This window comes from Thermobia domestica, unplaced genomic scaffold (genome assembly GCF_964235325.1).
Source record: "Thermobia domestica unplaced genomic scaffold, izTheDome1.hap1.1 HAP1_SCAFFOLD_767, whole genome shotgun sequence".
NCBI classification, from domain to species: domain Eukaryota; kingdom Metazoa; phylum Arthropoda; class Insecta; order Zygentoma; family Lepismatidae; genus Thermobia; species Thermobia domestica.
Genome location: NW_027656477.1, coordinates 35112 through 50967, shown reverse-complemented (window position 1 = coordinate 50967; position 15856 = coordinate 35112). Strand labels below are relative to the sequence as shown.

The following is a 15856-nucleotide window of genomic DNA, read 5'->3' as shown; positions in this document are numbered from 1 at the left end:
AGAACTGAATACCGTCAGGAACTGTCATGTTGTAAAGAGTGTCATCTTTGTTTGGAGTCCAGGAGTCAACCAAAAGCAAAACACGATCCTTACCCTGAAGATCGGGCCACAAAACTTCTTCCAGGAAGATTTGCAATTGCAAATCCCGTTTGGTCATATTCGGTGATCTGCTTGCATATGCTTTCACATTGGGGAATTCAGCGACCATGCGCGCTGGAAAGTTACCACTGGGTTCCGAAACAAGAACATACATATGTGGAAGCAATGTGTACCCCCTTCACTTTCATGTCTATATTTGTCCTCCCTCATGTACATTATTTACTCACGACTATCGTTAAACCTTTTTACGCACGTGTACGGAGTCTTTTAAATTGTCTTCTGTGTTACTAGTATTTTTCCTTGTGCATGAATTGCTATACTGTGCTATACCTTCCATATCAATGTTATGTAGCGCTGGCAACACTGCGGTCCGGATGGCAACCCTGATTATGGTCTTTCTTCGTCCTTGATGCCCTTGTTATGTTTAATCTCGTTCTTTTGGTTGACTTTTTTCCCTGTTTGCAAGAAATTAACTTTTCCCGTCATTCCTGACTTTCTTTAATTTTGCCGACATTCAATGTTTCCTCTTTCCTCGCTCCGCTCCCTATGGCTCTTAGCACCTTAAATTTCTGTGTTCTCCATATCTTTTCATGCTCAATCAGATGGCGTATGTCTGCATCTGATTTGCGCGACAACCATATGGTCCCTTACTTGTCAGATTACTCACGGGGGCTCATATACAAAGCCAAGGTTACAATCATGCGCTTCGGAATATAATAATTTACTGGAGATTGAAATAAAGAGCCGGGAAATGTAGATAAAATTAAAAAATAGAAATTGGGGATATAAATTTCTGATATATAATATTTAAGGTGAGTGATAGAGAAATTGAGATTTTTTTGTTTGTTTTGAAATATAGATTTGTATATTGGTTGAGTGTATTTTTTCGTTTGTACTGCTTCGATCGATCGATCGTTTTTAAATTAAATGTTTTATTCGAAAGGAGTTCCGGTCTTGTTGAGGCAGGGATCTGCACTACTTGGCAAATGGATTTATATGGTCATGATAATGAGAATCGGATTAAAAAATAATTTCTTTATACTCTTCTTTCATTATTTTATTTTACAATATTTTATTAATTTTTGCTGATCTTTACTGAGCGATCGTGTCTTTTTTGGAATTAAGGTTCTGAGTAGTATAGCTGTACATCTCCATTGACTAAATTCTAAAACATAAAATAAATCCATTTTTTCTTAAATTCAATTCCAGCTGTTATTATTATTATTTTTTAACAAACGCGTCTCAAAGAGTTCGAATTAAGTTAAATTAATTTCAGGTATGATTTTATGCACAGAAAATATGTGATTCATTTTTCAAAATGTAGTTGATATGCTTATAATTGGTTATTGTAAGTAAACTCAGAACACACATGAAATACCAGCTAAGACTTTTTTAACCTTTTAACGGGGAAATATTTTAAATACTGCATACTTTTATTCCCCTTGGTATTGTTTGTTCGTCACCATAATAGCAAACCTACACGGTTTGAAATATGTTTGTTTCCTCAAAACTGAAGCAGATGATTACTAAAAATATTTTCCAGTTTATAAGTAGTAGAATTTATTTCCACAAATTTCTGTGATGATAGAAGTTTCCGTGTACTCTAAATCGGTTCCACCCCATCAATTTGTAAGAATGGAATCCAAATATTTTTAACTTACAAGTGTTGGAAATCTGTTCAGCATGCATTTCCTTCAGTTTTAAAGAAAGAAGTTTCAAACTATATTAGGGAGAAATGTATATTGTCTGACTATTTTCTATGTACAGAAAATATTCTTTTGTTATGTACAGAAAATATTCTCTGTATATTTTCTGTGGTGTACAGAAAATATTCACTGAATATTTTTTGTCATATACAGGAAATATTTTATCATAAAAAGGAAAATGTTGTCTAAACACTTTTTGTCATGTACAGAAAATATTCACTAATTTTTTTTCTTGTACAGAAAACATTTTCTATTATTTATCGGAAATATTTTAACAAATATTTTACAGAACATTAATCTTTGTTAAAAATCAATTAAAAATCTTCAGAAAACATTTTGACTTGCATACTCAATACATTGTAAAATTATTTAGAAAACTTTTTCTTCATCCTTGATTAATTATATTCTATTTTTTGCAAGCCATTTTAAAATATCCCATGCGAAACATTTTAAAAACCATTCCGTTAGCATTGTATAAAACGTTTCAAAATCGTACTGAAAAAATTTATTGGAAACTTTTTTAACGGTGTAAAAAATATTTCTACGTTTCTCAGTGTATTACAGGCATATTTTTAGTATTACTTGGAAAATGTTATCAAAAACATATGGAATGTATGTTCTTAAGGGAAGTAGGATACATTTTCTGAAGGAAAATATCACGTTTTAGAAACGTTTTAAAATATAGAATTGCTGTGTGGGTATCGGCCAACGTAAGTACACTTTTGAGACTTCAAACTATTTCCCTTGGTAACAGTTAGCTACACTTGTTGCAAAAATAAATTTTTCAACAGTACAGGTTGATATGCTAATGTGAAGTACCTTTGTTACTAACCACTTTGATACGCAGAGCAAACATGGGTAACATTTTTATAAGTAACCATTTCCAATTGAATTTTTTTTTTCGCCCAAAGGTGCTTGCCTGAAGTAGTGCAATATAAACTGGTTTCACACCAAAACTTAAAAGTGGTTTCTCAAGACCTCTATAAAATAAATGGTTTCCTGCATTCGATTTGATAGTTTAATTTTATTTATGGGAGAAAGCATTGTCTCATAATTGGACTTGCGGCTGCATAGAATTTCCATGTTCATTTATTTTTTGACACACAAATTTTCAACTTTAACTTTAGCCTCGTTAGAAACACTACACTTAATAAAATTACTCTGTAGTAACAGACAAAAATTTTCCTGTTTGTGTTGACTAATTCATTTGGAAGTTTTTCATCTTCCTGACAAGATAAGTATAAGTATCATTAGTGACGCATAACAAAAAACTTTAAACCCCAGAAAGAGATATCACGCCATCCTTATTTATGGATTTTATAGACCTAATTTAGTGTTGTACACGTTTTCGAGTAAACACAATGATTTTTAAGATAAACAATATTGAAAAACCTCTTTTGAGTTTTTATTAATAATAATTCCGCTTTTTCTCTTTATTCCCATTAATCGGGTGTACCGCCGAATTTCGCAAAAAATTCCACTTTATGACTAAGAGTATTGTACTACAATCTAGCTTTTTCAGTTATACATTTTCCTCCTTCAATACAAATAAATGACTTCTTTCCGGTAAGTTAGCATATGGTACTTAATGACCCCTGTATTTAAAACCTTTGCCACGTTCTGTGCTAATACGTTATTTCACTCCTGTATGAGTAAGAAGGTCAGATTTGATGTAAGGCTTCATCGTAAATACTTTGGCACATTCAGCGAATTTATGTTGCATCTCCTGTATAAGTATATATAAGCTTAAGCACTCTTCTTGGCAAAAACCTTGCATCACTCAGCGCCCAATGTTATCTATCTCCTCTTTGAGTAAACATGTGATACTTTTAACAATTCTTGTTGCTAAAACCTTTCTCATAGTCAGTGTATGGATGTAATTACTGTCGTCTATGTTTATGCACATGGAGCTTGAAATGACCATTGTGCTCAAGAGCACTGCCGCATTAAGCGAAGAATTTTTTTTTTCTCCTGGATGAGCATACGGGACGTTAAAAAATCTTCACCTATAAAAGGCTATGCCACAGTCACTGCAAATGATTGACCCTTCATGTTATGACTTACGATGTGTACTTTCAAGGCATGCTCCCTAGTGAATCCCTTCACACGCTGAGCACAGGTATGTGGTATTTCACCTGCTTAATAAGATTTTATTTTCCAATACATTCCTAATTGTGTTCTTTCCTATTACTAGGATAGGCGTGTGAGGAATACGTTCTATTAGTAGGCACCTCAAAGAGAACATTGACTGAAACTGTTTTTTTTTTTTTTTTAAGCTTTATGTATATTTTAAAACTACTTCAGTCAACAATTTTGCCACACTTAGTGCAAATTTGATTGCTTTCAACTGTTTCTACAATTAACTTTGTGAACTACATTCCAGTTTCTCAAGTAAGTCAACAATAAATGCAGCGATTTCGACGTGTGCCAGTATGAAAAAACACTAGATTATTTAAAAGATTTCGTAATAAACGCTGTACTATAATTAATGAAACGTCCTTTCGTCAGCCATTATAAGGATGAGCTTTTTAACGAACTGTCGTACAGAACGCTTCGCCAAAGAGAACACATGTCTATCAGTGTATACATAAATATGTTTCTTCGAAGTATCTTAATGAGTAAGGGTCTTCCCAGAGTAAGTGCTACGATTTGGTTTTTCACTAGAATGTATAAGTGTCTCGTTCCTCAAATTGCCTTTAGCAATAAATGTTTTTCTACAGTGACACCCAGAATATGATCTGTCCGAATAGACGTAAGACTTTAATCCTTCTGAACTACTCTACAGTATTTTTAACCGGAGATATTTGTACACTAAATTTTTCAAAGCAAGTATTTAAAAATGTTTTTTATATTCTCACCTGCGTTTGCTTACTGTACTAAAATCAAAATATTGTTTTCTCTTATGTAGAAAATGATTTTAACAATGGGTTAGTAATAGGACTCCGAGGATTACAACTTATGTTTCTTCTGTCCAAACGAGCAAAATTTTTATTTACATAACACACATGAGATTTCGAATAACTAATGTTCATCAAAATTACTTCATTAGTAACATAATAAAGTAAGTCCGGGTGTAGTAAGATAAAATGTCCTCTTGAATTACTCTGCATTATTGTGACGTTCTCTTTCTTCATCGACAATTTGAAATAAAAAAATATTTTCACAACTGAAAATTTTGAGAAAATTGTGGGTAAGAAAGCGGATAGTTTTGAAAGGCTACAGCCCGTTATTTCAAACCAGAATTACAACATGACATTTGAGCAAAACCTTAGACATATTGTGCGCAACTGATACATCTTCTCCTATATGAAAAAGACTGAGTTCGTATATGTGACTTCTCTGTTACTCATTTGCTTTAACTTCAAAGAATGGTAACTTTCACATGCATGAGCAAGGTGTTCAAATAAATAAACATTTTGCCACAATAAGTCTAAGCATGTCATCAATCATCAGTATGAATAAGCACGCGAAACTTTTAGTTTCTTTTTTAAGCAATCGCCTTCTAAAAATAAGTACAGCGACGTGTCTTTTCCGTATAATAGCCTTGCCACAATAAATAATATGTAAAATTTTAAATGTATGAGTAAGAATGAGACTAACAAATTATTTTTTGTAAATGAAGAGCATGCCACAAAAAGGTCTTAGATATGAATTTCATCTATATCAATGAACACATGGATCTTTAAGCAAGTTTTGGTTGAAATTCTTTTGCTGCTTACAGTCCAATTAATAGACATTCAATTGTATAAGTAATTATAACACGTTGTACAGTGAACAACAACATACTGCACTAAGTGCAAGCGTTTGCTGTTTCAAATCCAATAATACCCATTCCGACACCTAAACAACCTTTTTCAATTAAGGCCTTGTCCTATTATGTGTTGCAATGTGGCTCTTAATCGTATGAGTATGCATGTGAGTCTTCAAACGAGTTCTCGTTGAAATCCCTTTGCCACATTGCGTACAAGTAAATGGACGTACACCTGATTGAGTAATGGCATGTTCCTTCAAATCATATTTTCTACTAAACGCTTTTCGCAATGAAGGCAAGCAAGTGGTTTTGCACCTGTATGAGTAAGAGTGTTTTTCTTTAAGGCAGACATTCTAGAAAGTTTTTTGCAACACAGAGTGCAAGGATGTGGTCCTGCACCTATATCAGTAAGCAAGTGAAATTTCAAAGTACCTTCCTTACTAAAAAGCCTTTCCAAAATAGGTTCAGGTATGCCATCTAAACCCTGTATGAGTAAGCAAATGACACTTCAAATTAAATTTCTGATTAAAAGCTTATCCACACTAGGAGCACGTATGCCTTAATTTCCGTGTATGAGCAAGCAAGAGACGTTTCAAAATATCTTTCGTACTAAAAGCCTTTGCACAATAGGTGCACGTATGCTATCTTTACCCTGTATGAATAGATATATGAGCCCTTAAATGATATATTGTACGAAATGAAATGCCACAATAAGGACAAGCATGTGGTTTTCCGCGTGTATGAGTAATAGTGTGTTTCTTTAAATGACAATTGCTGGAAAATCTTTTGCCACACACAGTACAACCATGCGGTTTCTCACCTGTATGAGTAATAGTGTGTCTCTTTAATCTAGACTTTTTAGGAAATGTTTTGCCACACACAGTGCAAGCATGCGTTTTCTCACCTGTATGAGTAATAGTGTGTCTCTTTAAATGAAACTTTCTAGAAAATGTTTTGCTACACACACTGCAAGCATACGGTTTCTCACCAGTATGAATAAGAAAGTGACATTTCAATTTTTCTTTCTGCCTAAAAGCCTTTCCACAATAGGTGCAAGTATGTGGTCTTTCCCCTGTATGAGTATGCAAGTGGCGTTTCAAATTATTTTTGTGACTAAAAGACTTTCCACAATAGATGCAGGTATGCGATCTTTCCCCTGTATGATTAAGCAAGTGACATTTCAAATTACCTTTCCGACTAAAACCCTTTCCACAAAAGGTGCAGGTATGCGGTCTTTCCCCTGTATGATTAAGCAAGTGACATTTCAAATCACCTTTCCGACTAAAACCCTTTCCACAAAAGGTGCAGGTATGCGGTCTTTCCCCTGTATGAGTAAGCAAGTGATATTTCAAAGTACCTTTCTGACTAAAAGCCTTACCACAATAGGTGCAGGTATACGGTCTTTCCCCTGTATGAATAAACATGTGGGTCTTTAAATTAGCTTTACAGGTAAAAGTTTTGGAACACTGTGGGCAAGTAGTTGGACATGTACTTTTATGTGTAACACTATGAGTCTTTAACACACGTTTTGTAGTACACGTCTCTCCACATATAATAGGAGTTTCTGTTGCTTCGGCTGTAGGTGTTACAGTTTCATTTACAGATATAGATCCTACCATGTGCTCTGTTCCATCAATAGGAAATCCGCGTAAGGAACATCTGGTATCATTTGGCACCTGAATTAATGAAGCGGAACTTGGGCTCTCGATTTCCACACTCGTATGGTTTACAGAAGTATGTAATACGAAATTTTGGTCAAGTGTTTGTGTATTTTTGTACCCACTCCAAGCAGCGCTATGCGATCTGAAAAATGTAAAATATACTTTTACGTGTGACAGAATAGGAGACACCGACTGGATAACAAAAAACGAAAAAAATGGTGTTACAACGATGGTAAAAAAAATTAGACTCATTGCTGCTTAATAAATTATTTGAGTAAAATAACAATTACATGCTGATAACCAAATAATATACTGTGCCTTAATTACTAAGGTGATAAGGGGAAATTACCTATGAAAGGAAACAAAGCTATCACTGTGAAATTTAGTTTGAAACGTGCGGTAAAAGTACCTTCTCGCTTCATCAACACGTCATTCTTACGTAACAGTATCTCAATTCCAGTAATGACAGAATAAATGTATATGACGATTTTCATTCTATCAATATTACCCTGATTTCTGATGTAATCAATGTGTGATATTACAGTGGGTGAGAGTGCTTCATGGTGGGTGGTGGGTCAGAGTGGGTCTCGGCGGGTCGTGGGTCACGATGGGTGGTGAGTCAATTGGTCGCAGCTAAAGTTTTCATTGTCCCACGCCCTCTGAATTACAGTGGTAAAAATTAATCATTGAAAATATATTGCAATTGATCAATCAATTAAAAGTAATTGCTGTGGAAATCAACTGCAATTGAATTAATTGCCAATTAATTTCAATTGCAATCGAATAACTGAATTCAATTGCAATTACTTTCCACTGCAATTACTTTCAATCAATTGATTAATTGCAATTGATTCTCCATTATTAATGGCCAAATGCAATTAACCGTTACTTACTTTAATTGTTAATTGCAATTAAGAATTAAATTTACAGATTAATTGTTAATTGTTAATTCAATTGAAAATTGCCCAAAACTGATAGGTACTTATATGGCTATTTATTCAGAATCAAACTTAATCGTTGTTGCTCGCACGTGTGGCTTCACGAGAGAAAGGACTTCCCGATGGTGCTTTGTTCTGTTTCGTTGACACATGGCCTGTCGGAAGGTGGAAGTTAGGGGATCAGGTATCACAAATTGTAGGAACGTAACATTTTAAACTGTCTTTCTTTGGAGCACTTACGCGAGTAATGCTCTTGGTAGTGTTTAATGTGCTCTCAGTACTGCTGATGTACAACTGGGCCTCTTCGAACATTTGTCCTATTGGAAGCAAAGCACGAACGGTGATATACTGGCCATTAGGGAGAATCTTCTGAACTGATTTGGCATGTAGAATAACGGGTAATTTGCAATATACAATTCCGGGATATCATTTGCACAGATTTTAAATCTGTCTCCCTCGATATCCACTCCTAAATATAACGGTTGCAGTAACAGAGAGAACTTTTCGATTAATTTCGTGTTGAGTCCTATTATCGTAGCTACAGTTTCCGCATTGTGAAAAAACCTTCCAGCCATGTTACGTTCTTTTCATGTGCCACTGCCGCCCGGCTTTGGCTAATCAAGTATGAGACCTAACTTAAGCTTTTAATTTCTTTTATATCTCTGACTTCCTTTCCTTTGCGCTTTTCTGATTTTCTTTCCCAACTTGCCATTTCTTTATATCTAGTCTTCAGGCCACATAAAGAAGCCACCCCACGAACGTAATAAATACATATAATGTAAAAAGTCTAAATTTGAAGGAGTCGGGATTTTTAGGATAGCTGATAGAGGTCTTTTAACTGTCTATATCTTTAGGTTTTGTGACGCAAAAATAACAAGTTTGTGTAGACTTTGCGTGGTCATACCGTTGCTGATTTGCCGCCTAGCACTGTTAAATTAATCCTGTGTTTGACTTGAAACGCCATATATTCAACGTCAGACTCTTACCTGAATCGTACGATATTGCAGTGTATCTTTCAGATTTTGTCCAGAACTTGCTAATCTTGTTCGCTGCAATGAACTTGCTAGATTTCTTGTAGTACTTTTGACATGTCAAGTTCTCTTTGTTCTCTGGACTTAATCGCGGCTGCGTAAACAAGTGTGTTTTCACTCTTTGCTGACTGAATTGCCTGTCTTTCTTTTTTTAGTCTTTCACTGCTTTCTACTGTCTGCTTTGGGAGTTTGACATTTGCCGAGGTGGATGGCAATGGTTCACTGTCACCCAGATTAATATCAGTATTCAGCCAGTTCCCATAATTTCTCTCTACCTTATCGTACACGAGACTGCACTTGTCGAGGCTGTGCAACATAGGATAGGAAAAGGTAGCTACAGCTTTTTGGTAATCACTACATAACATCCCTCCATGTAATATTTCATCTTCCACGAAGCTCAGAAGCAGCTGCTTCTTCGCTTCCCTGTTCTCCTCTGCATTTCTTAGAAAGTCAAATAGCTTTCGATTAGTTATTTTATGTGGTGTTGCTTTGAAAAGAGATCAAACTAGGTATTAACATGGTGTATTTTGGTTACAAAATTTACACACCATCCACAGTAAATACGCGCTTACAATGTAAACAGGCAAAAAAGGGGAAAAATGGTTCATTGCTCTGAAACAAATAATTCAAGAATCACACTGCGAAAATCCCCATCTTCTATCCGCTTTTCTCGGATTAAAAACCTACGAAACCATAAAAAATGTATTTTTCTCCGTGACTAACAACCTACTTCTCCATAAACATCCATATAATCGACAAATTACATATAATGTCAAAACTAGATATGTATCACTGAATGAAAATATACACATATAGACAAACAATAGTTACTTATCAGTGGATATGAAGCTAATGTCCAAAAAAATATCGCGAAATTAACCTTTTCTAACATAGAGAACACATCGAAAGTTTACGAAGTTTTGTTTTGGCTTTCACTGCTGATCAAAAGAGTGAACACATGTCAGTAACACTGACACCTGTATACGATTGGGAACTTCCTGGATGATATGCGTTATGTGATAGACCCTTTCACGAATTTTAATTTTTGAGGTTTTCATCATGTTTTCGGTGTTCCTGGTCTACTGTGCAGTGCCAGTTGAACTTCAATGTGAAAAACATGCATATTAGACTTTTCTTTGATAATTCTGATATATAGATCAGTGTCTGAAAAAATAAAAATTTATTAAATTTTATATTCAATAAATAAATGTTAATACTTTACAAAGAAATACTATATATATAATATTTTCAGGATTTTCAAATTTAATATATTACGAAATTACCTTTGACTATAAGGTTCCCCTTTTCCATCTTCAATTCCATCCTCAAGTGGCGACGAATCAGCTGATTTTACAGATGAGGCAAACCTATCAATCTTTAATTCGTCAACGAAATCGCTTAAATATGTATTATCTTCATTGGTTTCTGGCTCAGGCTTCACTACTGGTATTAATCCGGAAGTAGGAGATGTAACGTTCTGATGTGTTATCGGAATCTCATTTTGGACTACTGTTAGCTTGGCTTCTTTGTTAACCGTGAATTGCACACAATCTTCATCAACTGGATTTCCATTAAAACGTTTGCTTTTTTCAGCCACGTGCACAATTTCCGATAGCATAGAAATTAATTCACATGTAAGTTTATGTTCATCTTCCATCGTTACAATTCCAACATGTACTTGCTAACAATCACCTAAAGGACATGAACTAATTAGGTGATTGTGAATTAAAAAGTGTTTCCAGGTAAAAGTTGCTCGTTTCCTACAAAAATAATACAGAAAATATTTATGAAAGAGACTGGAAAGATAAAAGAAGGAATATGGAATCGAGAGTTGTATATACAATCAACAAGAAAAGAAAATTTTTATCTCATATCTGCCAAACTACATCATACTGGCATTAGTACTTAAGAATGAATGTGTAGTAGTATTAGAGGTATATTCACGCGCAGTGCATCTAAGTGCGTAGCAGTTTGAGTACGAATGGCCCGGACAACAAATCTATGTACATCTCAGAAGACTTGTAATACATATAGAAAATGCCCATACTCTCCTTTACTTTCTGCAGGTTTGTACTCCCTTCGCGTATTATATTCTCCTTTAAATCTAACTGTCTTTACGCACGGCTATTCTACGATTTTTCGTGGTAATTCATGTTAACAGAAACAATACTGATTTTGCATGGTCAATGTACAAGTTCTGGTACAATGACGCCTGAAACGAATAATGTGTAGATACTGAAAGACTGTATTAGTTTTACTGCAGAATACGTTTTGTTATTAGAAAAATAACACACGGATTTGTTCCTCTGATAGTGTCTTAAGAACATATCTGTAATATGGAAGTTATAAAAATGTTACACTTCTTCCTGAAACGAAAATGTTAATAGATAGATAGAAGGACATTAATAGGTCGCTAAACCAATACTGAAATCAAAAGCTGCAGTGGATTTCTATCATTTCTGGCTTTAATAGATAATAAAGGGCACAGAAAATGTATTCCTGGAACGTTTATTTCATTAAAAAAATTACTTTACGATATCTGTTGAATTTTTTTCTTCTATAGTGATGAACAACAGTTAGTAATGGTTAGTTTCTATTACTTATATTTTGAATACTGCCTCCGTATCCAAACTGCTATGTTCCATCTTTTAACCCTTTGCGTCGTTCGTAAATGTGATGATACAAGTACTCCTTGAGATTTATTTCGTCTCTTGGACGGATGGACATACAGATAAGGTAAATGAGTAAGGGAGTTTCCCTAAACAAATCTACTTAACAACATTTGTTCATAATTATAGTACTTCTGTGAACAGAATAAACGTTAGGCCCAGTATCTGTAATGAACACTCAAAATAAAATCTATATGGGAAAAGTTATAGGCGATACGCCTTTGGAGAGGGTAAACACTGGCATCCCCCGTTAATGTACATAGCAGGAAAAGTAAAAGCTTTAACAAATTTTAAATAACAATTTTCTCAAACCTATAAAACAGAAAAAAATGCTAAGATTATTGGTTTCCTTAGTGCTTGGGAAATCCTCGGATAGAAACGGTGATCAGTTATCTACATTCTTAACTGTGACTTGTTCTGAAGAAAGAAAAGAAATGAATCATAATATCAGAAATTGTAAACTGAGATCAGCGGAAAAGTACAAAAGTAAATAAATACAAGCATCAAGTGGGATTCGAATACGGTTCAAAAGTTTTGAATACCAAGTGGAGAAAGGAGCTTAACATATACAGTTTCCAAAACAACTGCACATCTATATTCCAGTTATACTGATAGCTAAGGAACATCTTAAGATACTAAACATTACAACCTTAAACAAATTTGGTTTGAGTTTGTTCAAAAAGGGTGTACGTTTCTGGTTTCAAGCGGTACCCGCGGCAGCTCAGTGGTACAGTTCACTTCTAGTGCCTGGAGTCTTTGGTTCCATCGTGCGAAGTTAACTTTGTGGTGAAGAAATATGGTGTGTGTTTGGGTTTCTCGGGGTATTTCCGTTTCCTTTCACATTCTTCACTCCACTATTTCATTTATTCCACATCATCACCGTTTCCTTTAGCCTAACCGGCATAATCACGGAACGTAAAACATCAAGATTTAATTTCATTTAACTACAAGAATGATCTCTGCATTTGCTAAGGTACTATCTTGTTTTAAAACTAACATGTCATTAAGCAATAAAAAAAGGAGCTGAATATTTTAAACACCAAACATCAAGGAGTGAAGGAAGTGCCTCGATACTACGAGGTACTCTCTGAGTCTGTTTTTGCCAACTGACAAGTTTAAGGGACTTGGAAAAAGATCACGTACGCAATTATACTTTGGAGAACTATATAAGAGAACACATAGAGAGGGCGAAGAAAGCAATTGCTTCACATTCGTTGTTCAAATAACGATTAACCCCTTGGGGAACTTATGGTACATTTTGGTCCATACGCATTTTTCATGGCACATTGCGCTATTTCTCTTCTATTTGAGCTTTTTCGTCCGGTTTTTTTTCAAGTCCACAGACATTGTAGAAGACATTAGGTATGCTTTCAGACCGTCCTGCGTCCAGACATAGGAGGTGATAACGTCATAATTTTGAAATAGATATTTTCCCTTATTTAGCCTATGTTCATTATTTTTTGGCGGGCTTACTTTTTTACGTAGAAGATTGAAATTTTGCACAAACATTCAGTACACCGAGTAGTATTTACCAGATTTTTTGTTCCGATGTCAGTGGTAAAAATGGGGGGGGGGAACCAGAGGAGCAAAGGGGTTAAAAAAAAGGATATTTTTACCCCCAAAATCCAGTTTTTCGTCATTTTCCCGCCTCACATACATGATGAGAACACGCGAGTCATACCGTCTGAAAGGCAGTTCCATTCTGAAGAGAAGGACGGTCGGATTATTAATCTAGGATAATTAGGAACGTCTCAGTGATATTTTTTTCAAAATATACTTCTGTATAGGGTAACATGGGGAATTTCCTGAATTTTTTTTTGGCGGGCTTATTTTTGCACCTAGAAGATTGAAATTGTGCACAAACATTCAGTTTACCGAGTAGCATTTAACAGATTTAGTTTTAGATTTCTGCGTTAAAACAGGGGGAGTTCAGAGCGGCTAAAAGTTAAAAAAAGGGAAATTTAGACAAAAAAATCCCTTTTTTCTGGAACTTCCCGCCTTAGATACATGATGGAGACATGTGAATGGTACCGCCTGAAAGGCAGTTCTATTCAGAAGATAATATGGGCGACACGTGTCCCTAGGGTAATTAGGGATGTCTCAGGAAATTTTTTCCCTGAGATCATAGTGTTTTGTGGTAATTGGGACGTGGGAATTTTTGATAAAATTTCTCCCGCCCTTACTATTAAAGATAGAAACTTGAAATTTGACACACACTTTCAGTATACCAAGTACTATCTATCAGATCTTTTTGAGATGGCTACGTTCACACAGTGGGGGTCCAGGGGGGCAAAGTTAGAGGAAAAAATTTTTCCCTCCAAAATTTTCACTTTGACTTTTTTACCGCTTCTGGTATATGGTATGAGCATGCAAGTGGTACGATTTGAAAGCCAGCTCTATTCTGAAGAGAATGAGGTATGAACCATGATCCTAGGATAAATAGTGGCGATGCAGTAGCTGCTTGACTGAAAGTCTAAAATATAGCCCAAAAAGCCATGATCCCTAAAGGGTTAATAACACTCACAGCTTCACATATACAAGAAAAAGAATGTTTCCATACACAAGTTACACACTCCATAAACTAACATTAGTTTTAAACACTTTGTAAATTACGGAGAAATAAACGACGAGTTATTAAGAACAAAAGACAAGCAAGTGCAGTAGCAAAGAGGAGAGGCTTCGAAAGTGCACGTCGGCGAATTTGCTGAAATTTTGCACATGGATAATAAATCACAAGAAAGCATTTAATCTGAAACGGTTCACGCTAACACCTAATAGAATTCGAGATATAGAGAGTTATCTGATTGCCTGAATTAAGACCTCAATGACTTATTGCTCTGCAAGCGAGGTTTTCTTCATCGTATCCATGGCGATGTCAGAAGAACAAGCGCCTAGTACTCATTAGATCGATGGTTCGCGCCTAACCCTGGGTACTTCTTTAGTGTGTTTAAGAATCTCCTGAATATAAACAAATCACGCATGGTACCTTCCATTTCAATTCAGGCAAAGCATGTAGCATCACCATCTCAGATCTCGTTGGAACATTTTTATAGCACCTAAACATGTTTTTAACGGGCACATATTTTTTTGTCAAAAAAATTCCTGCCAAGTAATGGGCCACCAAAGATGAGGAGTACAATTTATGAATTGTAGAAGATGTGGATAATGGTCAATTTGGAAATCCACAATTCAGCTATGGAGACAGGGAGATGTATAATTCTTGATGTTATATGTACATAGGGATATAAACAAACTATATTTTATAATAGTTTGGTTTGCGCATGCGTATCTTTTTGTACATAACTTAACAAATAAAGGTCAGTTTATCTGAAAAGTCGAAGTTTGCGAATTTTTTCGAGCACTTCCGGTTCGAATTTTAAAATTCCATTTTCACGGCTGAACACATAGTTACCCGCTTTCTGAGAAAAACAATTGTATCGCTTCAGTGTGCAACGGTTTCGTCGCAATAAATTCCAGAAAATGTTAAATTTTTCAAATTGCCATTTTTGGGCGATATTTTCTCGAAACCACCATACTTTAAAATTCCAAAATTTTGCCAGATGGTTCAACTTTATATGAATAATAAACACACGAAATACCATTCTCGACCAATGCTTCATGAATAAACTTCAGCCTTTTCAAGTTAGGGAAGTTCCATTAACTTTGATGTCACAGTTGGCAATACTGAAAACAATAAAATTTTAACGATTTGATGATGTTTGTGGTTCACATTCATTAAATGAAGAACAGAAGTGTTTATTGACATTTTTTACTAATTTAATCAAAAAGGCTCTCTGAAATAATAAAATGAGCCTCCCCCTACTTCTCTGTTTTCTTTAACCGAAGTAATCTGAGGTGGAAATACGATTACGAAACTCACAAATTTTAAGTTTACTTGAAACAGCCATCCAATAAATTCTGATGATCTATAAGAAGTCTGAACTATTACCTCAGTGATGATTTGGAATGCTCCAGATAAAGTCCTATTATGTGTGTTCCCA

The 15856-nt window shown here is 35.1% G+C and overlaps 1 protein-coding gene across 3 annotated transcripts in view; it reads right to left on the bottom strand.

Moving 5' to 3' along the window:
• Positions 1-2275: 2275 nt before the first annotated feature.
• Positions 2276-15856, bottom strand: part of LOC145677323 (uncharacterized) — a 36514-nt gene continuing 22933 nt past the window's right edge. For all 3 annotated transcript variants that reach the window (XM_081747856.1, XM_081747858.1, XM_081747857.1), the window contains exons 2-3: positions 10470-10946; positions 2276-7359 (exon numbers count right to left, since the gene is read on the bottom strand). In XM_081747856.1, coding sequence (XP_081603982.1) covers positions 6204-7359; positions 10470-10843 — 1530 coding nt within the window. In that variant the 5' untranslated portion in view covers positions 10844-10946 and the 3' untranslated portion in view covers positions 2276-6203. The remainder of the gene's footprint in view (positions 7360-10469; positions 10947-15856) is intronic.